The 27,377-nt window shown below is 42.8% G+C and overlaps 1 protein-coding gene across 1 annotated transcript in view; it reads right to left on the bottom strand.

The window, feature by feature from the left end:
* Window positions 1-27,377, bottom strand: part of vcana (versican a) — a 39,693-nt gene that overhangs the window by 6,264 nt on the left and 6,052 nt on the right. The window contains exons 5-11 of the mRNA XM_042487811.1: window positions 26,105-26,398; window positions 21,399-22,616; window positions 14,144-15,322; window positions 4,905-12,541; window positions 1,706-4,868; window positions 1,485-1,598; window positions 414-527 (exon numbers count right to left, since the gene is read on the bottom strand). Of these exons, the coding sequence (XP_042343745.1) occupies window positions 414-527; window positions 1,485-1,598; window positions 1,706-4,868; window positions 4,905-12,541; window positions 14,144-15,322; window positions 21,399-22,616; window positions 26,105-26,398 (13,719 nt within the window). The remainder of the gene's footprint in view (window positions 1-413; window positions 528-1,484; window positions 1,599-1,705; window positions 4,869-4,904; window positions 12,542-14,143; window positions 15,323-21,398; window positions 22,617-26,104; window positions 26,399-27,377) is intronic.

Below are 27,377 nucleotides of genomic sequence, written 5' to 3' on the forward strand. Positions count from 1 at the left end.
GAGGCAATACTAAAAACAGACTGTTAAAAAGCAATTATGATGATGAGATAAATATGGTATCTATGACTCAGACAATGCCCTTCAGAAACCTATGACAATACTTTTTAATTGTATTTCTGCAGTGTGGCTGAATTTCAAATGACTCATAGTATTTTTTTCCCCTTTATTTCCCAGAGACTCAGGTGAGTGATTACGATGATTGTCCAAACACATTACCAAATGCAAGACTTGCCTATTAGATTGTTTATTCTATCATGTCATTTTAAAAATAGTTTAAGCTGAGTCTAGACATTTTTAGATGGATGGTTGGAACCATTTACAACACCAATGAAATGAAAAGCTTTTGTTAATCTGAAACAGAATACTTAGAAACAAGTTACGGAGGGAATCCATCAAATTAACCACAAACTTACCCTCCTCACAATACAGCCCAGAATAGCTTGGGAGGCACACACATGTGAAGGAAGCCAACCCATCAACACATGTACCTCCATTGCGGCATGGGTTTGACTGGCACTCATCAATATCTATGCAAGAAACAGACATAATGAATAATAAGAGACAACCGAAAAACCAATGCTGAGATTAATTGATGATTCCTGGGTGAAAGTTAAAGGAATACTTCACCCCTAAAATGACAATTTGTATATCAATCAGTCATCCCGTGTTATGTTGAATTCGTGAGGTTTTTTTTTTCCCCTCATGCCTTCGGTGAACAAAGAATGGAAAAACAGGGGAAATTCTTGATTAATTAATATCAAAGGGGTTCACATTTACCAACAGCAAAACTGTCAAAACATCTGTTTACAAACTCTCACACAACATGTGTGGTATGTTTAAAGTCTCATTTATCCAGTACTTCCCAAAGAGAACATCCTTTATAAGAGGAAATTAAACTAAAAGCGAAACTTATCAATGCTTTGTTTCTACCCAGGGTCCACTGACTAAAAGTAATTTTCCTAACCAAATACAGAGCTACTGGCCTACCACTGCCTCAACTGATAATTTATTTGTGACTTTGTGTGAATTCGATGTACTCAAACCAGCTCTTAAAAAACCAGGATCAGGGGCTCCCGTGTTTAGTGAAATAAAATTACTGTATTTGTCACTGGACACTGTCTTTCAAGTTTCACTTTCAGATCAGTTCCCCATCAGAGAGTGCTGTCTGTTCGGCAAATCCTGAGAATACAACTGGATTAATGAGACTTGGATTACACTGTACGAGTTGTGTAAACGTTTACTGACAGATTTTAGAGAAAGTTTAGTCATTGTTAAACTCGAAACCATAAGACTAAAGTTTGTCAAGAGTTTTATCTGCTTTAAGATTCTTCTTTCACTACAGGCATGCGAAAAAAAAAACGTTTTCTTTACAAATTCAATGAAACACTGGATGAGTAATCGATGCACAAATAATGATTTGGGGGGTGAAGTATTCCTGTAAGGCTGTGAGATAATGTGTGGTGGAATTTTTGATAATATCCTACCTATTTCACAGCGATGACCACAGTAACCAGGAGCACAGGTACATGAGTAGATGCTGCCACTTTTGTAGCAAGATCCTCCATTCAGACAAATATTTTCCGTACACGTGTAAATTTCTGTTAAAATTTAAAGAGGCAAGATAAAAGTTGTATTAAAAGGAAATTAATCCCGATCTTACATATTTTGTCGTATTCCAATGAAAGCCTTTTTAAGAGAAACATACCTGGGATTTCAACAGTCTCGCCAATGACGGTGTGGCCCAAATCGAGTCCTGTGTCAGGTATCACAGTTGTTTCCTCCCCTCTTATTGGTGGTTCTCCTTCAACGAGTGGCATGTCAGTTTCTGGTTTGTCTTCCTCCGCAGGAAAAGATGACGGTGTGGTGACTACAGATGCAACCAAAACTGGCTGGCTCTGTGCTTGGGCTGGCGTCGTTGTGAACTCTGTATGAGTCCTTGTGGGTATATCAGTGTGAGGAGAGACATCTCCCTCAGTTCTGCCCAAAATTTCCTCTTTCCCAGAGGTGTCACCAACACTAGAGGACTCTATCCTTGAAGCTGTGGTAGGATCTACCTTAAATATAGTCTGGATTTCATCTGGGGAAAGAGACTGTCCCTCCATATTGTCCTTTGGTTTTTTTGTCATTGCCACCTCACCAGACACACCCTTAGAGCTGGCAGATAAACTCTCAGAACTGGCAGACAAACTTTCAGTCCCAGTGCTAAGGACGTAGGGTGACGTAGTTGTGGCAGATGTAAACTCAGAGGTGATTTTCTCAACCTCATCACCATGCTGCTTGACAGTGCCTTTTGTTGATATGCTTTCTTCTGAGCTGCTGATGCTTTCTGAACCACTCTCAGAACTAGAGGAGGATGTTGAACTAACTGGAGCTGAGGAAGAAGGAAAGACTGTGATAGCAGCTGCTGCTATAGTTGACTTGGTTGACTTTTCTTCTAAGCTATTTTCAGTTCTGCTCACTGATTCAGCAGGCTGACTCTCAGACACTGGAGAAACAGCAGCTGGTGCAGTACTGAACAATGCTGCTTCTTTTGACGTTTTAGTTCCATTGCCCAGTGGATCTGATTCAATCAGGCTGGGGTTGTGTGAGTCATAATCCGGGGTCGGATAATCCATATTATCATCATATATAGTATCTGAATAAATTATTTCTTTTGCATCTGTATCTGAAGATGGTTCAATCGTTTCTCCGCTTAAAACCAGATCAACTGCAGGTTCAACTGTCCCAACTTCTACTGATGCAGATACGGCTACAGCCACTGAAGAAGAGGAAGCAGTTGTTGCTTTTGTGATCTGGCTTGCTTCATGACTTGTTAAAATAGAGCGAGTTGTGGTCATTGATATATCCTGAGAAGAAAGATTGGTTTGAGGGCGGTGTGTTTGTGCGACCTCTGACCTGGCATGTTCAAAGGACTCCTGGGGAGTTGTCAGGTGTTGTACAGGGGAAACTGTTGTATAAAACTGAACCATAACATCAGGCTGTGATGGTGCTGATGATGACAGGACATTTGATATAGATTCAATGTAAATGTGTTCAGCGGACATTGTGGTGGCCACTACTTTAGTCTCTGAGCTCGCAGAGATTTCTGTTTCAGAAGGGGGAATGGCAGTCTTTTCACTCTCTCCTGTCACCATTTTGGGTGGCGTTGTTGATGACTCCTCAGACAGCACTTGATCAGTAACATCTGAAATGGAAGTCAATGGAGTCTCACTGCTGAAAAGTGAAGAGACAGTTGCCTCTGGTGTTTGTTCACTTGAACTCACTGCAGATGTTTTCACTGAGATCGAGTCTGCAGAAGATGCAGTTTCGACCACTGCAGTTTCTTCCTCAGGTTTTGCATATCTGTCGGTTGCAAGTTTTGGAGTTGTATATTCAACCCCAGCAGGTTCTGTCCCCTTGGAATCTATTTCATCTGTATGACTTGAAGTTATTGCAGCATCAGTAGATGTTTCCTTTATTTCGCCATCTTGTGTGCTACCTTCAGCATCAGTTGAAACTTCTTGGGTTATAGGTTCTTGGCTTGGTGCTTCAGCTGTCTTATTTTCCAGTGACATGGTCGTAACACCAGTCGGGGGAGTCACATCCTTAGGTTTCAAGTGCTGGCTTGACTCCTCACTGGGGAGCATTGGGCTGGTTGTGGCCAACACAGTTTCCTCAGAGGAGATATCAATGTGGGGATGATCAGTGAACGTGATCTCAGACCTGGCCTGTTGGAAGGACACCTCAGATGGTGTTGTATCTGGTTCTGGTACAAAAGTGGTGACAAAGTGAATCAATACATCAGGCTTTGAAGTGCTTTGTAAAGAAGACACTGCCGATGTAGAAATGTATTCTTTTGCAGATATAGAGGTCATGTGGTCCCTTGTGCTGTCTTCAGGTGCTAGGGTTGATGTTGCACCACCAGTAGGGGGTAAAACTGTTTCTGACAATGAGGCTTTCTCTACTTTTGTTGTAATCTCAGTTGTCTGAGTTTCATCATCAGGGGTCATTTGGGTGGGATTCTCTGTGCTGACCTGAGGGGATAGTGGAGTGGCTACAGTTTCTTTACTCTCAGATGTCACTGTCTTGAATGATGCAGTTGAGGTATCTGAGGTCTCAGGTGCAGTAACTGAAAATGTTATCAATTCTGTCTTCACCGTTGAAGTTGTTGTTATATCAGAAGTTTGATCACTTGAAGCATCTGTATCAGTAATGTCTGTTGCTTCTGTGTCAGATGGTTTCACTGTGCTGTAGAGAGAGGAGGAGGCACTGGTTGGTGACTGTGCAAATTCTCCTGTGGCAATTCCAGCTGAGGTTGGTGAGATGTGCTCTGCCTTATCTGCTGTAATTATGGCCTCACTAAACATGGTTTGGTTCTGGTCACCTGGAATCCCTTTATCTGTGTGCCCAGAATCAGGGGAAATGATAGGCCTCTCAGTGGTGATCAATGAAGAGGTCGTAGATGTCACTGTTTTTTCAGATGCTGTTCGTCCTTCGTCAGAGGACCCTGAAGCTGTTTCCTCTGAGGAACCCTCTTCTGAGTCATCATCACCTGAAGATTCATCATCAGATACTTTACTGGTTGATTTCACTGTGCCAGGTTCAGAGGACACTGGTGTGACAGCTAATGAGGGCACGGTGGTGGAAATGGTCAGACTTGACTCATCTGTTGTGACATGACTTGTGGCGGTAATGGCTGTGGGTGAGGAGGCCGTAGATTTTTCTTTTTCAACTGCACTGACCATATACTCTTCACTAGACACTGGAGTGACTGAGCCTGTGTCTGCTGTTTCAGTTAAAGTTTGAGAAGGTAAAGTTGAGGAAGCATCCATCTCAGTGATAGATTCAGTAACATTATAAGGAGTGACTTCGCCTAGTAAATCATCCTCCACCAGCTCTGTAACTGGTTTGGTAGAAGTCTCAACAGGGAAAACTGTGTGTGGTGTCAATAAATCATATGTTTCTTCAGAGCCTGACAGCGTAGTAGCTGGCGTGGCCTGTGGTGCAGATGTGACCTCCTCTTCACTGGATGTCTCCATACTAGATATACCTTTAACAGTTGTTAGTTTTGAAATGTATTGTGAATATTCAGAAGATGTTGAGGCTAATGGTGAATCAGTGGAGGCTGCATGGAAAGTTACCGGTGTAGGAGTAAAGGTGGCACTATCATTTCCTGAACCCTCTGATTCTTCTGTTACCTCCAACATTTGGGTAATCGTAACTGGTGTGACACCTCCAGCTTCCTCTGTCTGGATAGTTGGGTAAAATGAAGAAGAGGGAACTATGGAGATAGTATCTGCATCAATTATGTTATCATCTTTGGTGACAAGCTGGGAAGTGGGGCTGCCTTCTGTAATACTGTCTGTAGATTGAGAGAACAGCTTATCTTCATCTGTTGCATCCTCTGTGAATATGATAGTTGTGCTGGTTGATGGTTCAGACACATGAAGGACCATCGTAGGTGTTTGTTCAGTTAGGTCAGTATTGGCTTGGCTGCTACTGGGAGTAATGATCACAACCTGTTGGTCTGTAATGCCATGATATATAATGGAAGGAATAGGGGTGGACAATGATTCAAATCCATCTTGCTTACGTTCACTGCTAGAGCTCTCTGTGGTGAAATCAATTGTAGAGTGATCACTAACTGAAGCTCCAACTGTATGGAGAGACAAAGTTGTGTAGGAGGATTGGGTTATGTGGTCAGATACAGTAGCTTCATCTTTCCCTTGGCTCAAAACAGGAAGGTTTGTTGCTTCAGGAGTGATGAGGCTTTCTGTATCTGGAATAATTTCACCTTCCTGGAACGAAACCTGCTCGTCAGAGGTTGGTGTGACTGAAACCAAGGTTTCTGTTTCACCTGTTGCTTCTCCAAATGTGAGACTATCCATAACTGATGGCTTTGAGGTGTACATCCTAGTGGTTTGGTCAGCAGAACTCTCTCCCTCTGTCAAATTAAAGGCCAAACTTGGCGTTACTTTATCAGCTGCAGATACAGACATGCTGACAACTGACTGGTCAGATGTGACCGTTGTTGTTATGTGTGGCTTTTCAGTGCTGTAGAGACCAAAAGCTGCAGTAACAGCAGATTTCAGGACATCAGGTGATCCACTTTCATGCAATACTGTTGTTGTAGGTTTCTCTGTGCTAAACAGGGAAGAGGCTGTACTTTCCTTATCTTCAGTATCCAATAAAGCTGAGGATGTAACCAAAGTCACAGCAGGAGACTTTGTGTTATAAAAAGCTGAAGGTGACAAAGAGGATGTCTGAGAAACCATATAATCTGGGCTTTCCTGAACTGTTGAACTGTGCATTTCAGGAGACATTGCTGTTGGCTTCACAATGCTGTGAAGTGAAGAAGCTGCAGTGCTAGTGGGTTTGTGTGTAAATTCCTTTTTACTTGAGCTCTCCTCTGTGAAAACAACTGCACTAGATAACAAAGTGATTCCTTTTGTAGCTGCTGCAGAAGTGGGTATCACAGGAGAACTTCGAGTTGATTGGTCAAAAAGGTCAACACCTGAACTCTCATCCTCTACTGTGGAGTCATCTGTGAAGACACCACTGCCCTGCTCAGTAATGTAAACCTCAGTGCTTGTCATTTGTGGTGATTGGGATGATGAGATAAATTCCTCGGTAACCTGTGTACTGGAGTCAGTCAAGGATGCAGCACTTAATGTGTCAGATGTGCTCACTGTGTCATCTATTTCAGTCTCATCTGTGGCCACAGTAAATTCATCCTGCGGTTTTGTGGTAGTCTCAATGGGAACCTCTGCACCAGATCCATCTTGACCTGATTCTGAATCATCTTCATCAGGTGAGCCACCAGAGCTCTCTATGTCAATGTAAGTAGAGGTTTCCTTTGTAACATACATGGTGACACTGGGGATTGCCATGGGTTGAGAAGTTGCAAGTATATAGGGACTTGTTGTGAGTGCTGTAAATTCTTTATCACTTGAGCTGTCTTCCTCCAAAAATGTGGAAACGATTGATGTATTAAATGCCATTGATGCTGTTTCAGGGCTCATAGTTGATCCACTGACAGGAGAAGTGAACTCCACCATTGTTGGCTGACTGCTGATAACATAGTCCATTGTTAGTGATGCTCCCTCAGTCTGACTCGTGGTCACAGTCCCTCCTGTTTCAGGTGACAGTGAGGTTGGTTTCTCAGTACTGTACAATGATGATGCCGGGGTAATCGCGGTTTTTGAAGTATCACTTGTTTCAGTTTCATGTGATGCTGTGACCGATGGTGACTCTGTACTAAACTCTGAGGACACTGTAGCTGCTGGGATGATTGATTCTTCAGCAAAATCATCAGTGCTGTCTACAGAACTCTCGCCTTCAGTGGTATTGATGAATGATCCCGTGTCAGGGCGTATGGTTGATCCACTGATGGAGGGAATGGACTCCACCATTGTGGGCTCACTGCTGATCATATCATCCTCACTGTCTGCATCAACAGATGATGAAACCGAAGCCAAACTTGGAGACACTGTCATGGGGCTTGTGAAGGCCTCATCAAAGACTGGAGAACCTGTTGGTTCATCTGAAGGTGTTGGCCATTTTGTCTTATCTGATTCAGGGCTCTCTGATGTTCCAGGTGACATTGCTGTTGGTGCATCTGTACTGTACAGGGGTGTACCTGTGACAGAAGAGGTAGGGATGAACATGTCGGGGGTTTCGTCACCAGAACCACCTTCATCCACTGGAATGAGAACTGAACTTTGCTCTGTCTTATCAGTTATGGGAGACACAGAGGACCTCTCTGTCTGAGCTGTGACAGCACTGTCTTGTTCCCCAACAGGCAGTTTTGTTGGCTTTTCAGTGCTAAACAGTGAAGAAGCTGTAGGTGCTGAAGAATCTTTGCTGGACATGTCAGTAGTCTGCTCACCTGAGCCCTCTTCATCTGCTGTTAGCCTAGCAGAACTTGCCTCTGGTGTTACTGATGCTTTCTCAGTCTCACTCGTGGTCACAGTCGCTCCTGTTTCAGGTGACAGTGAGGTTGGTTTCTCAGTACTGTACAATGATGATGCCGGGGTAATAGCGGTTTTTGAAGTATCACTTGTTTCAGTTTCATGTGATGCTGTGACCGATGGTGACTCTGTACTAAACTCTGAGGACACTGTAGCTGCTGGGATGATTGATTCTTCAGCAAAATCATCAGTGCTGTCTACAGAACTCTCGCCTTCAGTGGTATTGATGAATGATCCCGTGTCAGGGCGTATGGTTGATCCACTGATGGAGGGAATGGACTCCACCATTGTGGGCTCACTGCTGATCATATCATCCTCACTGTCTGCATCAACAGATGATGAAACCGAAGCCAAACTTGGAGACACTGTCATGGGGCTTGTGAAGGCCTCATCAAAGACTGGAGAACCTGTTGGTTCATCTGAAGGTGTTGGCCATTTTGTCTTATCTGATTCAGGGCTCTCTGATGTTCCAGGTGACATTGCTGTTGGTGCATCTGTACTGTACAGGGGTGTACCTGTGACAGAAGAGGTAGGGATGAACATGTCGGGGGTTTCGTCACCAGAACCACCTTCATCCACTGGAATGAGAACTGAACTTTGCTCTGTCTTATCAGTTATGGGAGACACAGAGGACCTCTCTGTCTGAGCTGTGACAGCACTGTCTTGTTCCCCAACAGGCAGTTTTGTTGGCTTTTCAGTGCTAAACAGTGAAGAAGCTGTAGGTGCTGAAGAATCTTTGCTGGACATGTCAGTAGTCTGCTCACCTGAGCCCTCTTCATCTGCTGTTAGCCTAGCAGAACTTGCCTCTGGTGTTACTGATGCTTTCTCAGTCTCACTCGTGGTCACAGTCGCTCCTGTTTCAGGTGACAGTGAGGTTGGTTTCTCAGTACTGTACAATGATGATGCCGGGGTAATCGCGGTTTTTGAAGTATCACTTGTTTCAGTTTCATGTGATGCTGTGACCGATGGTGACTCTGTACTAAACTCTGAGGACACTGTAGCTGCTGGGATGATTGATTCTTCAGCAAAATCATCAGTGCTGTCTACAGAACTCTCGCCTTCAGTGGTATTGATGAATGATCCCGTGTCAGGGCGTATGGTTGATCCACTGATGGAGGGAATGGACTCCACCATTGTGGGCTCACTGCTGATCATATCATCCTCACTGTCTGCATCAACAGATGATGAAACCGAAGCCAAACTTGGAGACACTGTCATGGGGCTTGTGAAGGCCTCATCAAAGACTGGAGAACCTGTTGGTTCATCTGAAGGTGTTGGCCATTTTGTCTTATCTGATTCAGGGCTCTCTGATGTTCCAGGTGACATTGCTGTTGGTGCATCTGTACTGTACAGGGGTGTACCTGTGACAGAAGAGGTAGGGATGAACATGTCGGGGGTTTCGTCACCAGAACCACCTTCATCCACTGGAATGAGAACTGAACTTTGCTCTGTCTTATCAGTTATGGGAGACACAGAGGACCTCTCTGTCTGAGCTGTGACAGCACTGTCTTGTTCCCCAACAGGCAGTTTTGTTGGCTTTTCAGTGCTAAACAGTGAAGAAGCTGTAGGTGCTGAAGAATCTTTGCTGGACATGTCAGTAGTCTGCTCACCTGAGCCCTCTTCATCTGCTGTTAGCCTAGCAGAACTTGCCTCTGGTGTTACTGATGCTTTCTCAGTCTCACTCGTGGTCACAGTCGCTCCTGTTTCAGGTGACAGTGAGGTTGGTTTCTCAGTACTGTACAATGATGATGCCGGGGTAATCGCGGTTTTTGAAGTATCACTTGTTTCAGTTTCATGTGATGCTGTGACCGATGGTGACTCTGTACTAAACTCTGAGGACACTGTAGCTGCTGGGATGATTGATTCTTCAGCAAAATCATCAGTGCTGTCTACAGAACTCTCGCCTTCAGTGGTATTGATGAATGATCCCGTGTCAGGGCGTATGGTTGATCCACTGATGGAGGGAATGGACTCCACCATTGTGGGCTCACTGCTGATCATATCATCCTCACTGTCTGCATCAACAGATGATGAAACCGAAGCCAAACTTGGAGACACTGTCATGGGGCTTGTGAAGGCCTCATCAAAGACTGGAGAACCTGTTGGTTCATCTGAAGGTGTTGGCCATTTTGTCTTATCTGATTCAGGGCTCTCTGATGTTCCAGGTGACATTGCTGTTGGTGCATCTGTACTGTACAGGGGTGTACCTGTGACAGAAGAGGTAGGGATGAACATGTCGGGGGTTTCGTCACCAGAACCACCTTCATCCACTGGAATGAGAACTGAACTTTGCTCTGTCTTATCAGTTATGGGAGACACAGAGGACCTCTCTGTCTGAGCTGTGACAGCACTGTCTTGTTCCCCAACAGGCAGTTTTGTTGGCTTTTCAGTGCTAAACAGTGAAGAAGCTGTAGGTGCTGAAGAATCTTTGCTGGACATGTCAGTAGTCTGCTCACCTGAGCCCTCTTCATCTGCTGTTAGCCTAGCAGAACTTGCCTCTGGTGTTACTGATGCTTTCTCAGTCTCACTCGTGGTCACAGTCCCTCCTGTTTCAGGTGACAGTGAGGTTGGTTTCTCAGTACTGTACAATGATGATGCCGGGGTAATAGCGGTTTTTGAAGTATCACTTGTTTCAGTTTCATGTGATGCTGTGACCGATGGTGACTCTGTACTAAACTCTGAGGACACTGTAGCTGCTGGGATGATTGATTCTTCAGCAAAATCATCAGTGCTGTCTACAGAACTCTCGCCTTCAGTGGTATTGATGAATGATCCCGTGTCAGGGCGTATGGTTGATCCACTGATGGAGGGAATGGACTCCACCATTGTGGGCTCACTGCTGATCATATCATCCTCACTGTCTGCATCAACAGATGATGAAACCGAAGCCAAACTTGGAGACACTGTCATGGGGCTTGTGAAGGCCTCATCAAAGACTGGAGAACCTGTTGGTTCATCTGAAGGTGTTGGCCATTTTGTCTTATCTGATTCAGGGCTCTCTGATGTTCCAGGTGACATTGCTGTTGGTGCATCTGTACTGTACAGGGGTGTACCTGTGACAGAAGAGGTAGGGATGAACATGTCGGGGGTTTCGTCACCAGAACCACCTTCATCCACTGGAATGAGAACTGAACTTTGCTCTGTCTTATCAGTTATGGGAGACACAGAGGACCTCTCTGTCTGAGCTGTGACAGCACTGTCTTGTTCCCCAACAGGCAGTTTTGTTGGCTTTTCAGTGCTAAACAGTGAAGAAGCTGTAGGTGCTGAAGAATCTTTGCTGGACATGTCAGTAGTCTGCTCACCTGAGCCCTCTTCATCTGCTGTTAGCCTAGCAGAACTTGCCTCTGGTGTTACTGATGCTTTCTCAGTCTCACTCGTGGTCACAGTCGCTCCTGTTTCAGGTGACAGTGAGGTTGGTTTCTCAGTACTGTACAATGATGATGCCGGGGTAATCGCGGTTTTTGAAGTATCACTTGTTTCAGTTTCATGTGATGCTGTGACCGATGGTGACTCTGTACTAAACTCTGAGGACACTGTAGCTGCTGGGATGATTGATTCTTCAGCAAAATCATCAGTGCTGTCTACAGAACTCTCGCCTTCAGTGGTATTGATGAATGATCCCGTGTCAGGGCGTATGGTTGATCCACTGATGGAGGGAATGGACTCCACCATTGTGGGCTCACTGCTGATCATATCATCCTCACTGTCTGCATCAACAGATGATGAAACCGAAGCCAAACTTGGAGACACTGTCATGGGGCTTGTGAAGGCCTCATCAAAGACTGGAGAACCTGTTGGTTCATCTGAAGGTGTTGGCCATTTTGTCTTATCTGATTCAGGGCTCTCTGATGTTCCAGGTGACATTGCTGTTGGTGCATCTGTACTGTACAGGGGTGTACCTGTGACAGAAGAGGTAGGGATGAACATGTCGGGGGTTTCGTCACCAGAACCACCTTCATCCACTGGAATGAGAACTGAACTTTGCTCTGTCTTATCAGTTATGGGAGACACAGAGGACCTCTCTGTCTGAGCTGTGACAGCACTGTCTTGTTCCCCAACAGGCAGTTTTGTTGGCTTTTCAGTGCTAAACAGTGAAGAAGCTGTAGGTGCTGAAGAATCTTTGCTGGACATGTCAGTAGTCTGCTCACCTGAGCCCTCTTCATCTGCTGTTAGCCTAGCAGAACTTGCCTCTGGTGTTACTGATGCTTTCTCAGTCTCACTCGTGGTCACAGTCCCTCCTGTTTCAGGTGACAGTGAGGTTGGTTTCTCAGTACTGTATAATGATGATGCCGGGGTAATCGCGGTTTTTGAAGTATCACTTGTTTCAGTTTCAGGATTTATGGTTGATCCACTGATTGAAGGAACTGACTCCACTATTGTAGGCTGACTGCTGATAGTGTCACCTTTGACATCTGTGACAACAGATGATGTAACCGAAGCTAATTTTGGAGACATTGTCACTGATCTTGTGAGTGTCTCATCAGAGAATGGAGAAATTGTTGGCTCTCCTGCAGGTGTTGGCAGTTTTGTCTTATCCGACTCAGGAATGTCTGATGTTCCACGTGGCATTGCTGTTGGTGCATCAGATGTACCTGTGACAGAAGAGGTAGGGGTGAACATGTCAAGGTTTTCGTCACCAGAGCCAACTTGATCTACTGGAATGAAACCTAAACTTTGAACTGTCTCATCAGTAATGGGAGAGACTGAGGACCTTTCTGTCTGAGCTGTGACAGCACTGTCTTGTTCCCCAATTGGCAGATCTGTTGGCTTATTAGTGCTAAACAATGAAGAAGATGTAGAAGTTTTAGCATCCTTGCTGGACATCTCAGTCGTCTGCTCACTTAAGCCCTTTTCATCTGTTATTCGTGAAGTAGAACTTGCCTCTGGTGTTACTGATGCTTTCTTGGTCTCACTTGTGGTTAGAGTCTGTATTGTTTTAGTTGACACTGTTGCTGATTTCACAGTTATATAGAGTAACAATGGTGGAGTAACAGCTGAAGTATCACTATGTTCAGGTTCAAATGATGCTGTGAGTGATGGTGTTTGTGATGTGATCGTTGATTCTGTTTCTAGACCTGTAATTGTTCCGGTTGACATTGTTGTTTTTGATATCTCAGTGCTGTACAAAGATGCCTTTTCTGGAGCAAAATATGTCTGAGTGGGCGTGTCTGAGTCTGTTCCTTCTGTAATACCAGTCTTTGATGTTTCAGGTAATATTGTCTGGCCGTCAGAACTCACCTCATCTGTAGGTGTGAAAAGGGAGCTAACTTCAGAAATAACTGATATCCTTTCAGTGGTGGTGATTTGTGACATTTCTTGTGATACTGATGTAGGCATCTCAGCACTAAAAGCAGAGAGAGCTACAGTGCCAGCTGTGGTTGATCCATGAGCCATTTTGTATTGTGTTGTTCCTATAACTAATTTCTCTGTGCTGAGCATGGTAGCTGCTGTACCAGCTGTTGTGCCAGAAGTTTGGTCATCTGTAATTTGTACCACAGTGCTAGGATGTGATGAACTTGTCTCCGTAATGCCACTTTCTGAGGTCACTGCCTGAGTTTGTAGCTCTTTTGTGTCTTCAGTTACACTTGAGATTTCTACTGTTGAGGCTACGGTTGAAATGGACTCATCTGGTTTGGCTCCGCTAATGTCTGGAGAAATAGAGGAGACCACAGGTAAGGAGGTCTGTTGTATTGAAGTTTGCTCATCTGTGGCACCACTGATAGTTTCCTTTGGTAATTCAGTCATTAGTGATGCACTTTGTGTTGTGTACAGACCGAAATATTCAGTGAATGAGGCCATTGTTGTCTTGATCATTTCAATAGCACTGTACAAGGGGGAAGCAGTCGTTGCAGTGGATTTATGAGAGGGAGAAGTTGTTGTCTCACTTTGTCTCCACTCCTCGTGCACAGTGGCAGGTGTTGGCGTTTTTTCCGACTCATCAGTGGCAGGAATGGATGATTTATCAGTCCCTGCTGTTTGTACTGTTTGTGATGCCACTTCACTTTCCCAAGTAGCACTTAAACTTGAAGATGATGCTGCAGTCCCTGCAGAGGTATGTGATGTTGGGCCAGTTGTAAACATGTTTACTGTTTGAACTCCTGAACCCTCCTCCTCGGGTGTAGACATTGCATCAGTCGCAACTTTCTCAGTAGGTGAGACGGAAGACATTTGGCTGGCTGTAATCCCTCCCTGACTTGTGACTGTATCCTCTGAAGTTTCAGCCAGGGTGGGTGTAAGAGATGCTAGTGATTCAGTGCTTCCTACATCTATAGCTGGTGTTATCTCAGTCTTGGCTGTCTGTTCAGGAGAGGTTGAACTACTAGATACTGAAGGAGCCGTTGTGCTGAAGGCAAATTCTTTTGGGGTTTGGGTCTCATCCCCTCCCTCCACATCTTGAGTGGAGCTCTGTGAGTCACTAGTTGTTGATATTGGTGTTTTCCCATCAGCGTCATCAGAGGAGGGAGTGTACACAGTCTGTAACGTAGACTGAGTGCTGTCTTTAGCAGCTGGAGTGGCAGATGTGCTCTTTGTGTCCTCTGTGGTTTCAGCTTTATCTCCGGCTGTGTAAAGTTCAGTTGAAGAAGTAACAGGGGATTGATCTTTAGCCTTCTCAGTCTGAGTCACTTCTGAGTCACTTTTCAGATACGTGGGAGTCCTCACTGACTCGCCTACCTGTTCTTGTACAGACGTGGTGATGACAGAGGTGGTTTCCTTATCAATCTTTATGGTCTGAGTTTCTTCAGTTGCTTTGGTGATCTGTGGCTCAGCTGGTGTTACTGTAGGAACAATGTCAGCAGAGGAAGCTGTGACATCACTCATCCCCTCTGTAGCATCTGTGGCAGCTTCAGTTTTTTGTGTACTTTTTGATTCCTCCATTGTTGAGGCTGGAACAGAGGTTGTTTCTTTTTGTGTGGGGCCTTCTGTGATCACCTCATCTGCCTCAGGGAGTAAGTGAGGAAGTGTTGATGCCATTATTGGGATTATATCAGGGTCATACTCATCAACATCTGGGGCCTCCGTAGAGGTCAGTATTGTTGTCGGTTCCTCTGTAGATTCTGTGGAGCTATCAACCGGGGGATCACTCCAACTATAATCAAACACTGTGGTCATTTCATCGCTTGCTCCCAAAGTCGTCACATTTGTCAGGATTTGGGTACCTTTGGCCTCTTTATCGTCTGGGCTCTCCGGTTCCAGTGTGATCTCATGTTTACCATTTACAAAGCTAATAGCTGGAGTGATGGTTACCGCAGCTTGGAAGGAAAGGTCTGGGTCTCCACTCTGCAGGATGGGCTCACCATCAGCTATGGAGGGGGTGGGATGGTCGGGCACAACTGGTACGGTGGGAGATTTAGAATCTTGTTGAGTCAGGTCAACTGCAAAGGAAAGAAAATAAGAGCAGATTGTGATAATTTGATTGCAAAAAACTGAAAGTGTATTTTATGGATTAAAAAATAACTCTGGGAAGCAAAGTTTAATTCCTTAAGTTACAGGGCACTCTAATAAGAAGGCACTAACACATCACTTCATGAGAAAGAAGACTTGACAGCTTTGAGAAAGACTCATTTAAGATTAATTTTATGGGGGAACTCCACCATTTTTACACATGACACCTGGTTTATTAGACACAAGGGTTACTACTCCTGACTTTGGTGGCCCTGGATTGTTGCTCTGGGGGAAATTTTGTCCAAAAAAGTCTATGAAAATAACCCTCGTGATGTCAACCGGATTGTCTTGAGTGTCTTGTCTGAGGAAGCAACATATTTTATCACGAAAAGCCAGTGTTAGAAACATTTAAAAGACATGGACCTTTACATGGCAGAAACGGTCTAACCAAAATAGTTTAAATTGATTGGGGAGTTCTGTGTCTGAACACTTGTAAAACAAGATGTATGAACTACATCTTTTTAAGCTCATCAGCGCACAAGTCAGTGGATTAAAAGAAGACTACAAATAAAATGTTGATCTTAATTTCAATGTGCTAAATTGTTATTTAAAATGAAATAGCTGTGGTTATGATAGTAACAGAGCATTCACTGTTCTTATTATTATTCTCAGAAAATAATTCTTTTAACATTTTGAAATAAACAGACATTACAAAACACTGCAAATAAATCTCTCTCCATCATATTTGTGTCTGAACTTCATCCAAACCATAATTCAAGGATTTATACTCTAAATTGACGTGAAAAGAAAATATTATCAAGAGGCCACTCGAACACAGACATTGCCAAGTCCTTCAACAATGTTAACAAAAACTTGATCAGTTGATTTAAAGGTACTTCTAGTATTATTTACAAGACAAATGACATCAACGGTAAAATGGTCCTGTCTTCACCAAACAACGATAACACACCAATAATTCTAACTTTTTGTATATAGGTATGCCAACAACATTTATGACATATCCCATAATCAGCCATTTCAAAACATGTTCTTATTTATGTAATATGAAAAACATGAACACCATAGCATTTAATACCCAAAACCATCACCACAATCTACCTCATAAAAACTTAGAAACATTTATGTCCGATTTGTAATACAAATCATTACCAGCACACAGATTGTTTTTCTTTTATAGCAGGACTATTAATTTAGACATTTACAACATATTGTAGACATATTCATGCTATCATGTCCTCTCGCTGTATATTATCTTTATAGAGTTCCACACACTAAGTGGTTTCAGATGTCAGCAGCTGCCTGCTCTTGATTTAAAGTGTAACACAGAAGCAGTGTACACTTTCCTTCACAGCATGCAGTGTAAAAATGTTGTCATCATCCACCAGCACTATGTTGCCTCAAATGGTTTTATTTACTTATATAAATAAACAAGATATTGTCTGACTGGAAAAAAAAAATCTTCTTTGAAAGATAGCTGCCAAGATATTAAAGCTATTACAGCTTCATTTGTCAACTAGTAGATGCTAATCATAACCTTTGTAGCTAAGAAAAGGGTGTGAGTCTGTGTCCCTCTCTTTAAAGAAAAAAAGAGAAAAATTGGTGTGCGGGAAAACCCCTGATTACACCCACTTAATGTCCATATAATGTGTAGAAGGGAACATGTCAAATTGAAAGGTGGCCTCAACAATAGACTTTCGTCTCTGGAAATCATCTTCATCTCCTTAATTCACTTGGCTATTCTCCCTTACCAGAACAGGCATTCAAGCTTTGTTTTCCTTCAATTATTTACAAAAAGCCTTGAAAGTGAGCCATAGCATCAAGTTTTTGACAAATCTGGTAATATGCATTAGGCAGGCGGCGAAAAGAACAAAGACATAGTAAATCCTATAATAAACAGCGTGGTCCTGTTGGGTCAGAATTGTTTATCAGTGTTTGCATAAAGTAGTACAAGCAAAGAAAAGGAAAAGATTATTCACACGCACCATCATGAGATCTTTTGGTATACAAACTTTACTACTCTCTCTCTTGCTCTCTCTTTCCCCCTGTCACCTCTCTCTGTTTCCCACAAATGGCGATTCAGAAAGATTATTGGTTGCAAACAAAAACACCTGCACCAGCTCAGCTCTGCAGAAAGACACCTGTTTATATCCCAGGTCAGACATGGGAACTCAGGCAAACGACCCACTTGACTGACCAACACACACTTGCACTCACACGCTACCTTTATCTCTCACACAGGCCGTTCTCTCTGGTCAGTTCACTGTGCTGAAGTAGCTCACAGAAGCACCAAGATAAGCACCTTGCTTATCTTCAGAGTGGGGTTAGACATAAACACAGCCGTGAAAAAATATGCATCAGTAAGCAATCAGTAAAAAGCAGGAAAATGAATGATAGCCCATCAAACGGGCTACAGGCTGTACCTGACTCAGAATTGGCCTGTATCATACAAATCAGATTCGGCTGCTAAATACGAGCAGCATTCATGTAATACAGTAAACAAGCTAATGGTACTAACGGCAAATCGGATATGCGCAACAACATGCAGACACTAGATATCAAACAAAAGCCAGAGCAGCATGGACATCAAGTGCACTAACTCCACTGCAAAAGTCTGGGGACCAAAACGTCCCCAGAAGTACACAACACAGCACACTGACCAAAAGAAAAAGACTAAAAGAAGGACTGCTCGACTTGAAGCAATCTCAGCCAACTGAGTGGTCTCCAACTGCTGATTCAAAGTTTCGACTTTTAAGGGGCAGCCCTACCATTTCTTGGACGGGAACTGTTCCAGTGCAACAGACTCAAGTAAGTTATTGCACCTAAAACGGTGAACAAGTATATGTGTATCCCAAAATGTCAATGATTTAACGATCAATTCAGCAAGCCTTAGTCAGCTGAATGTTGCATTTTGAAACAGGGGTACGAGATACTTATTAATAGTCAGTGCTTTATGTAGAATAGAAGCAGGCAGGAGTACTGACACAGAGGCTAAGTACTGTACTGCTGTGGACTAGTCAGCAACAGAATGTGTTTCAGCAACCTAAAAAAAGCCCCACCTAAAAAAAGTTTAAGTTATAGCAATATTTGGAAAACTGTCAACTTTACCTTGCAGTCAGAAAGCATATTCTAACCAGAAACTGTAGCTGTTATATTGCTTTCTTTAAAACCAGTTTTCATTGAGAAAAATATTAATTCAACCTTGCTGAACAGGAGCTGCTGGTCCACCACAGCCTTGGGCAGATATCTTTTGTTATAGTGTGACTTTGGTGTTTGAAACGGTTAGTCTGGATACACCAAAGTCACACAATGACCCAAATGAACTAACTGATCTAAACAATTGCAGAACAGCAGCTCCTGTGCTCAGTAAGCTAAAATTCTTCATATGTCAATGAAGGTTGGTGGCTTTGATAAGAACATAGCTGAAAAGAGCTGTCTGCGGCGAGATAAAGAGGTTAATATATTTTAAATATAGCATACATTTAAACTGTTATTAATTTTTTTTGGGTGGGATGTTTTTTAGATGGCTAAAATATATTTTGTTGCTGCCCTCATACATAGCAGTACATTGCTTAGCTTCTGGGGCATTACTCTTGTCTGCTTCTTCAAACTGGAGGTGTTCTAACCGACCTCTACTGTAGATAATATACTGATTATGGATAAGTACCCTATACGACCCCACTTCAAAAGATCCAAACTATTCCTTTAAATATATTTTTTTTTACAGTAAGAAAGTACCATTGAAGGTTGGGGAATTGTTTTGTGACGTGGGTTTGCACGCCTCAGAGGATCAATATTTGATAATATGACATATAAACACTTGGTGCACAGTGAATTTACTTGTCCTTACTTAATCAGAAACACATGGGCACTGTGCATATAACAATAACACTGACAGATGTTGGGCAACACTAAATATTCATTCATTGATATTATTGTGCATTTTGTTACCATGAAGCCAGACAACACACTTCTCCCTGTGCGACAATATTTTCCACAAGCTTTTGCCACACAAACTGGGAGGGCTGAAAGACTTGAGTGCCTCAGCTGAGCCACATCACATGATGAAGCAGTAAATGAAGCTATAATCACTCGCTTTGGTCAAGCAGCCTCCAGCTGTCCTCACCGAGAGGTGAGACTTTTCGTTAGCAATGACATCACCTCTTGAGGTGGTGTCCAGTCTATGCCGAAGTCAGGCATCTGTGCTTACTCAGGTAGACTGCCAACATAGCTCTGTTATTGCCAGGCTGGCTGGCAGTGAGCTAGTGCATGCACGCACAAGGAGAGAAATACTGCAAACGCCTAGTGATTTGCAGCAGAAATACACACAAGACAAAGACACACTCTTATCTCTTTCACATGCGTGCAAATACAAACAAACAAGTGATGTCATGTATACTTCTGGCAACTAAACTGACTGCACTGCATACAAAGTGCTTATGAACACAACAGCAGTTTAGAGTGTGTTTAACCTACAGCACAGATTGCTGCTCTCTCAGGCACCTATACCACGAATCCAGAAAAAATTCCCCAAACTGCCAAATGACCAATTCATTCACTTGAGTCCTTTCCAATTCAACAGATCCCTCTCCTCCAACGAGAGCTGCTCTTCAGGGATAGGGAATGAGTCACCATGGCAATGTTTGCAGCTCAGATGGAGAGCAAATTAAAGGAAAACAAAATGATGCAGCTGCTGTTTGCATGTGAATTCATGTGCTGTGGACCTGAAAGTCATGGCCTAAATATGTATTTCAAAATTCGCAATTTGCTGTAACAAAATATCCTCAAGCCATGTCTACAGTAACATAATTGACATAACTCAAATAGGAAAATTTTAGTCATCCATCTATCACCACAAATAAGCAGAACTATGGATTATGTATTCAAAATTAATATAAACAGCCTTAGCAAATTGTGTAAAACATGTGTATTTTTAATATTTTATTTATAATATGTTCCTGATCCCAGACTCTCTCTGTCTTTCTACTGCCAACTACTTTTTTCCTTCCCTGTCTCGTTCCCAACTTCTCTCGCTTGTCTACAGTATGTCACAATGATTATCAGGACATCTGCTCAGCTGGACTGACTGAGGAGGTCCTGAGGCTAAGCAGTCTTTCAGCTGCAGTCCACTCTGTGAATACACACAAACATGAGCCAGAGGAAACCGGAACACAAAACACTTCAACTTAGTTAATTGTGGAAGAACTGACATGCAAAGAATTGACTCACCATGCAGACATGAGCACCTGTATGCTGTAACTGCATGTGTATGAATGTATATATAGGTTACAATTATCCCTATATATTATAGTAATTTGGACAGCAAGTCACTGAACCTTAACAAAGTCTTGCTGTTTAACAGTCAAAATTATCTAGGAATAAAAGTAAAGTCACACAGGAAAAGAAGACAACAGCAGTATTTGTTTGAGCGTTGAATTGAGCTGGCTAGGTTAAATGACAAAAATCCAATTGTCCAACAGCAGAGTGCTCTAAGCTGTACACTGCCAATGATGTGTTTACATGACATTAGAGTACTGCGCCACTATACATTTCACTGCCAGTCAAAATCAAACTGCCTCTACTTCAGCACCCTGGACAGCACAGCCTCCCCCTACTCCCATTTACTGTACAATGCATTATTGTAAAGAATGCAAAACGGCACAATAGCTATACAATTCTCAAAAATCAACACAACTGGTAACATATAGCTAAACAAAATAAAGCACAAGTACTAAAAATTCTTTTGGACACACAGGGATTTAGGATAGATCAAATAACAGAACTTGTTAGACATCAGTAAATTAGAGGCCAGACTAAAACAATGCTGGGAAAAGCTTCAACTGTCTCCAACATCTTAAAAATGTATTAAGTCAGACCCTCCTCCATTGTTTTTTACCATTTCATTGTTGTTTTAAATAAAGCTTAAGTAATGCCATTTCCTGTTTACACAACCAAATCTGAACTGCACCTAAATTAGAACCATATGCAGTGAATACAAAGTTACTAAATAAAACTCCAGAGCTTAAATGTATTGCTGATATGTCTTACCTGATGCATTCTGCATGACAGTGGTGGTCGTGTCAGCCACAGCAGAAACCACAGGAGCAGATGTAAAGAACTCTGTGCCCATCTCTGTTGCTGTGTCATCCTCAGTCAGGAAGTCATCGCCTTGCTCTGGAACCGGCGTGGTGGACTCATCAAAGACATGCACACTTGTAACTGACGTCACATCTTCAGCTGAGGTTTCAACATCAATCGGGGCGGGGGTGCCTGTATCAGTGGCAGATGAGGTGTCTTCTTTGTGAACGACAGCCGTTGTCTCTACCTCCTGTGTTTGAGACGTGGCTGGTGCAGCAGTGCTAGTGGGCTCTGGCAGTGGCGGTTCTGTGGTCGTGATCTCCACCTCACTACCAGGTCGGGTGTTACACATAAAGGTGGTGTCAGTGGGAATGGCTGAGGGAACTGTTCCATGGATGAAAAACTGGCTGTCAGGTGTGCTGGATGAGAGGTCCTGTTGGGGTGGTTGGGTAGGTGGAAGTCCCTCTACAAAATGTCTATCTGTCTCAATCTCATCATAGTCAGGGAATGTTGAATGACGCCCAGTGGCTGATTCTGAGGAGCTGATCACCTCCTCGCTGGTCAGCTCAGTTGATTCTGTTGGGGTGTCGGTGAGATCCGAGGTCATTGCTGTGGTGATTGCAGAATCCACAATGGTTTCCTCAGTGTTCCCCTTTGCAAACATTGGCTCTGTGCTGAGAGAGTCATCTGGTATGGGGACATCGGGTTGGATTGTGCTGATCTCAATTACTGACTTGTCGTCTGGCTCCTCTGAGGGTTTGACCATTGTCTCTGTGCTCTCTGTTTTGTCTTGAGGTTCTGGGAATGTGTCACCACGGTGGGGAGCTATATAAGTCACATTTTCTTGTGCAAAGTCGTCCAAATCAAAGTCTGGGGTGGCTGTTACACCATCAGTGTCTTCGTGGTCCTCTTTGATGGTGGGCGCAACTGTGGTGATTAACTCTTCTTCTTGGCCTTTTGGAGTGGGGCGAGGTGGAGTCATACTGGTAGAAAACATAGATGGAGAGTTTGTGGAAGCTGCAGAGTCTGTAGACTCCTCTGCCTCTGATACTGTTTCAGATGGTGGGGAGAGCGCAGTGGTGCTTGCCTCCAATAAAGGGATGGAAGTAGTGGAGCTGATGGAAGTGGTGGTTATTCCTACTAAAGCCACATCCACAAAGGAAGTCTGGTTGATCACCTTAGTCCTTCCTAAGAAACACAAATACGCACATACATTAACAAAGCAAAAATAATCAAAATCATCTGCCAAAAAGTATTACTCCTTTAAAAGGTATACTATGCCTGAAAATTTTGTATACATATAGAGTCATACAAAAGTAATTGTGCTCAATCATCACTTGTGACCACTAGAAGTGTGTGGTGGTGCGTTAAGATTTTGCTGTGTTCAAAATGTTCCTGGGCAACAAGCACAGGTGACATTTGAAGATAAAACGGTAGCAAGAGCCAACATTACGCATCAAAGAGGATCTTTAAAAAAAATCTTTAAAAGAACAAAATGCAAATATAGCACACAAGACTTCTTGTTTACAAATAATAACTGACAATTTCTGTAAAGTATACCTTTAAATATAAAGCAGAACTGTACTACCAAATTCGCACATTTAAGGGGTTCTTGTAAAAATGGGAAAACCTGCTAAGAATAGGCAATAGACTGCTTTCCCATTGCCAGTAGACTAGGGCTGTGCACACAGCTCTGCAGCAAATGAGTATGTCTGTCTGTGTGTTTTTTTTCTGGTGTTTGACATCACAGGCAAAAACACGTAAGTAAACAGAAGAAAACAGCATGGAGGTTAGTGAAAATGTTATGGCGGTGATTTATTTTTTCATTCTCTTACACATTTGGTCTTTTGATGCAGGTGTGAATGCTGATTGTCACCTTTTTCATTACATTAAAAGCCAGATGTTAGCAGATGTTAGTGGGTTTTTTTGTGCAGTGGGAAAGGGATTTCACAGACAGCATGCTGAGGTGTATTTCCAGATTTACACAAAAATCCAGCAGTCAAATTGTCAGTCAACTCCTTCATTTCAATGTTCCACAAACATGATGCGCATGATGAATGAATGTATGTTTGTGAGACTAGCCTTATGGGTCTACAAACAGTTAAAGAGCAATATGCAAAAGCCGCAGCTAACAGTGTGACACTTAACATTAAACTACCCAGAGTTAAAAGTTTCCTAGAAATCTTAGTGGAGGACTTCTTCTCTCAACTCCTTATGTTGTTTACAACCTGCACTAACATTAATTCATGCAATGTCCTTGAAAAAACAACAGAAGTTCTGAGAAAAGTTCTTATCCACACCAGAAATGGATTAAATTATCTGAAGGTTTCAGCAAGGCCAATTTCATCAGGCTGATTAAAAAGTCTGCCTCTTGTATCTGAGGAAATTGGATAGTTTGTCGTCAGCTCATGGAAGATGAGGTCATTTTCAAAGCGTTCTAAAAACCAAGTGCGCTTTGAATGTTTTTCTAAACATTTCCGGATCTGCCTGAAAGGATTCACATGACTGTACCAGAGGAATTAAACAGCATATAAACTTTAAGGAATCGAGTGTTGTGGTTTTGTTGCCCTGACTATTTTTGTCCTCTCTTGTACTCTGTGCACTGTCTCTCCTCTTGTCTTGTTGGTCAGCTGTTAACTTGTATTTTATCCTGTCACTGAGCAGCAGTCCCTGATTTCATCTTTTCATCTCACAGTGATGGTCTTTAAATACTCATGAATGGACTTGTCCAGTTTTTCCTTTAGGTTACATTGAGTTAATGCCTTTAGTTAGTCCTTTATGTTTGCCCCCACCCCTGTGTACTCCCATGCTCTCTCATTTACTCACACCCATAAAAAGAAACTTAGAAAGCTTTCCTTGCAGACAGACTGCGTAAAGCCAGCTGTTGACCATTACGCACTAGCCCTCTCTCTGCATGAATCTATCTCTGATGTAAGGTGTGAGACACGTTTTTCCCTAACAGGAAAAAATAGGGCTTGCTCTCAGTGAGTGCATTATCTCACCAATGCTGTTACTGAGGCCTTTGTTTTCTTCAGGCCACTACAGAGACCAACCAGAGACCAATTATCCCCCCTTTTCCCACTGCACCAACCTCCTGTCTCTCTTTCTGTGTAGTCTAACTAGCATAAGTTTACATTTTTTTTGGGATATTATTGAGCGAGGGAAAGCAGGAAACTATAGATTGAGTCCATCCAAACAAGGGTACTTGAAAAGCACTTAGACAGGGGCGTATATACAACAGGATCGAGAGGGCTGACGTGGAATACACAGAGCGGGAGGTGAGGGTGGCGTGTTTGTGTGGCCTCTGAACTCCATTGGGACTTATCACCGCGAGAGCTAGCATAGCTCAGGGGCAGTAAATGGCCAGGCAGGGCATGGCTTATCTGTCCAACCTCTCATTTGTAAAGATGGAAAGGCCAGGTCAGGGGTCACCAAGGATGACTGAATTTAGAAGTCGGCCAGTAGCTTTGTCCATTATCCAAACGTCTGCTCTGATAAGTACAAGTGAGAATGACGGAGGGCAAACTCTGACAGCGGAAACGAGATGAGAAAAGCGAAAAGGGAGTTAAGATAGTGAGACAGAAAAAGCTGACAGGTGAGGTATTAGCTACTTTTGCTGCTTCTCTAGACGGTGACTATCATCTGGCATTAAGTTTTACCCTGGGGATACTGATTAGTTAGGAACACACAGTTTGAGGAGGGATTAGCATCATTCTGCTAACTTCCAGTGAACCATGAAGTGTCAGTATTTATAAGGATCCAAAGCTATATTCTCCTGTCTTCCCATGGTCAGTAATGAACACGTTTTGCGGTGAGAAGTTGTTTCCATGCATATCTAAATGTTTCTTTTAAGCAAATCCACAGAAAGAGTTCACAGAATGATGAATTTCCACAACTACATTTATCTGGACTTTAAAATGATTGGATTAAAAATCAATTCGGCTTTCGGTCACTGATATGATCTAAAATGAAGCATTTGTATGTTTAACAGCACAAACTGTTTTGGTTGTTTCACATTATTGGTGAGGTTGTATGAGGATAAAGCTTAAGAAGCCTTGATTAGCCCAGCTGGAAGTAATAAAGATAAAAAAAAAACACAGACAGATACTGACTGTTCACAAACTCTCAAGCAAGCGATTGGCCATTAATCCCCACCATTAGAGTAAGAATTGCCTTGTCCATTGCTTTAAAGTAAACAGAGTTTACCATTATGATTTTACTCTCCTCTTGGCTAACTTTTGTTTTCATGGAGATGGGTGGAAGACTACGGTGTGAGACAGTGGGGTCAACTGGACACTGCAATCTGTCTGGCATATAACATGCAATGCTCCTAGCAAAATAATTCCTCCAGAACAATGGACAAAAGATTAGACAGGTTGTAAACATTTCAAAATGTTCGTCTGGTTCAGATGTGGGAATGTGTACAGCAATGCAAAGAAGCAGAAAATCAAAGGGCGGGGGAGCAGAGGCAAATAGGAGATGAGATCATAGCTCCTCACAGTCCAGGCCTGGTTTTGACAGAGAATGGTCTGTGCCTCCGACCACTGTCTGTTGCTGTCTACACCAAAATATAAACACATAGGAACCACTATATGCAGGCAACACTTTGCTCTGTGACATACTGTAAATATACTAAGTACTATACTAACAAGACTATATACAGTAAGCGAATTTACCTTTAAAGCAGTAAGCTCCAAGCTTCTTAGTCGGTTCTGGGAAGCCAGTCTGGTTTCTGTAGCGGTACATGGTTCTGACACCCAGCAGGCCTCCCCCGCACTGCACTCTGGGTACTGCAACAGGGTGTCGCACACTGCCATCGGAGAGCCAGCCATAGTCACATCTGTCCAAACCTTTTCGCCAGGCAGCATGGAGTTGGCCAGGGCTTGCCAGGACAGCATTCCTCCTCTTACACTCTGCACTGGCCTCCTCAAAGGTCATCTTCTGGGTCACAGGAGCATAGAACACTTCACCTGAAATACAGATGGATAAATGCAATAAAGAGTTAACAGAAAGCACTAACTTATGGCAACAAATCATTGGGGATCATGGCAACCAAATTGGATTACTCTTAGTACACAGACACACAGGCCCAAAGTATGCAATTCACTATTTAACCAAAACACTGGCATAAATCAGTGCTGCATCACTAGCAGATGCATTTCATATTTCATTTTAAATTATTTTAACTGGAAATAGAGCCAAAAGGCTCCAATATGGAGTAATCTCAAGCTCCAGATTTTCTGACCTTTCAGGAGAGACATAGCCCAAAAGCAGCTGACAAAAGTCACAGCTGTGCAGGGCACCAACCCAAAACATCTCCCACCGATCATATTTAGGCAACAGTAGTTCATTCATTATATTAATCTGAGGTGGGATTGCAATGCAGACAATGTGCCTAGCCTGTCAATGAATGCATCTGTAATGCAGGACATTTCCCCTCGGGTGAGTGAATAAAATTACACCTTCTATGTGTCCTCCCTCACGCTCTTCATGTAAGGGTCTTTCCTTCAGAAAGGTCACTGCATTATGAATATTATGGGCATTTATCTCTGCCTGCAGGACAATATAAATGAAAGACTACAGAAAAGCAACATCTTAATTGAAACCAAGCAACATTACAAGAACGGATGACTGACTGAGTACATGTTTTTAGTTAGTCTTGGGCGTAACATTTCAAAAATCCCATGTTGGTTTTATGCCATTGATTTACAATGGCAATGAGATTAGGAGATGCTTTCCACCCAGACATGTCTTTCCTCTCAAAAGCAAAAAAGACAGTCACTTTGAAATACCAAACTAAACTGTTATTACATGTTTTTTATTTATTTTTTATTTGACATTTTCCACCCGAAAAAATATATGACTACCAAACGAGATTTTGGTAATAATAACAAATATTTTCCATCTGTATCTTGAACTCTTCTTGCCAATATGAATATAAATAAATTT

This window comes from Plectropomus leopardus, chromosome 6, assembly GCF_008729295.1.
Source record: "Plectropomus leopardus isolate mb chromosome 6, YSFRI_Pleo_2.0, whole genome shotgun sequence".
NCBI lineage: Eukaryota > Metazoa > Chordata > Actinopteri > Perciformes > Serranidae > Plectropomus > Plectropomus leopardus.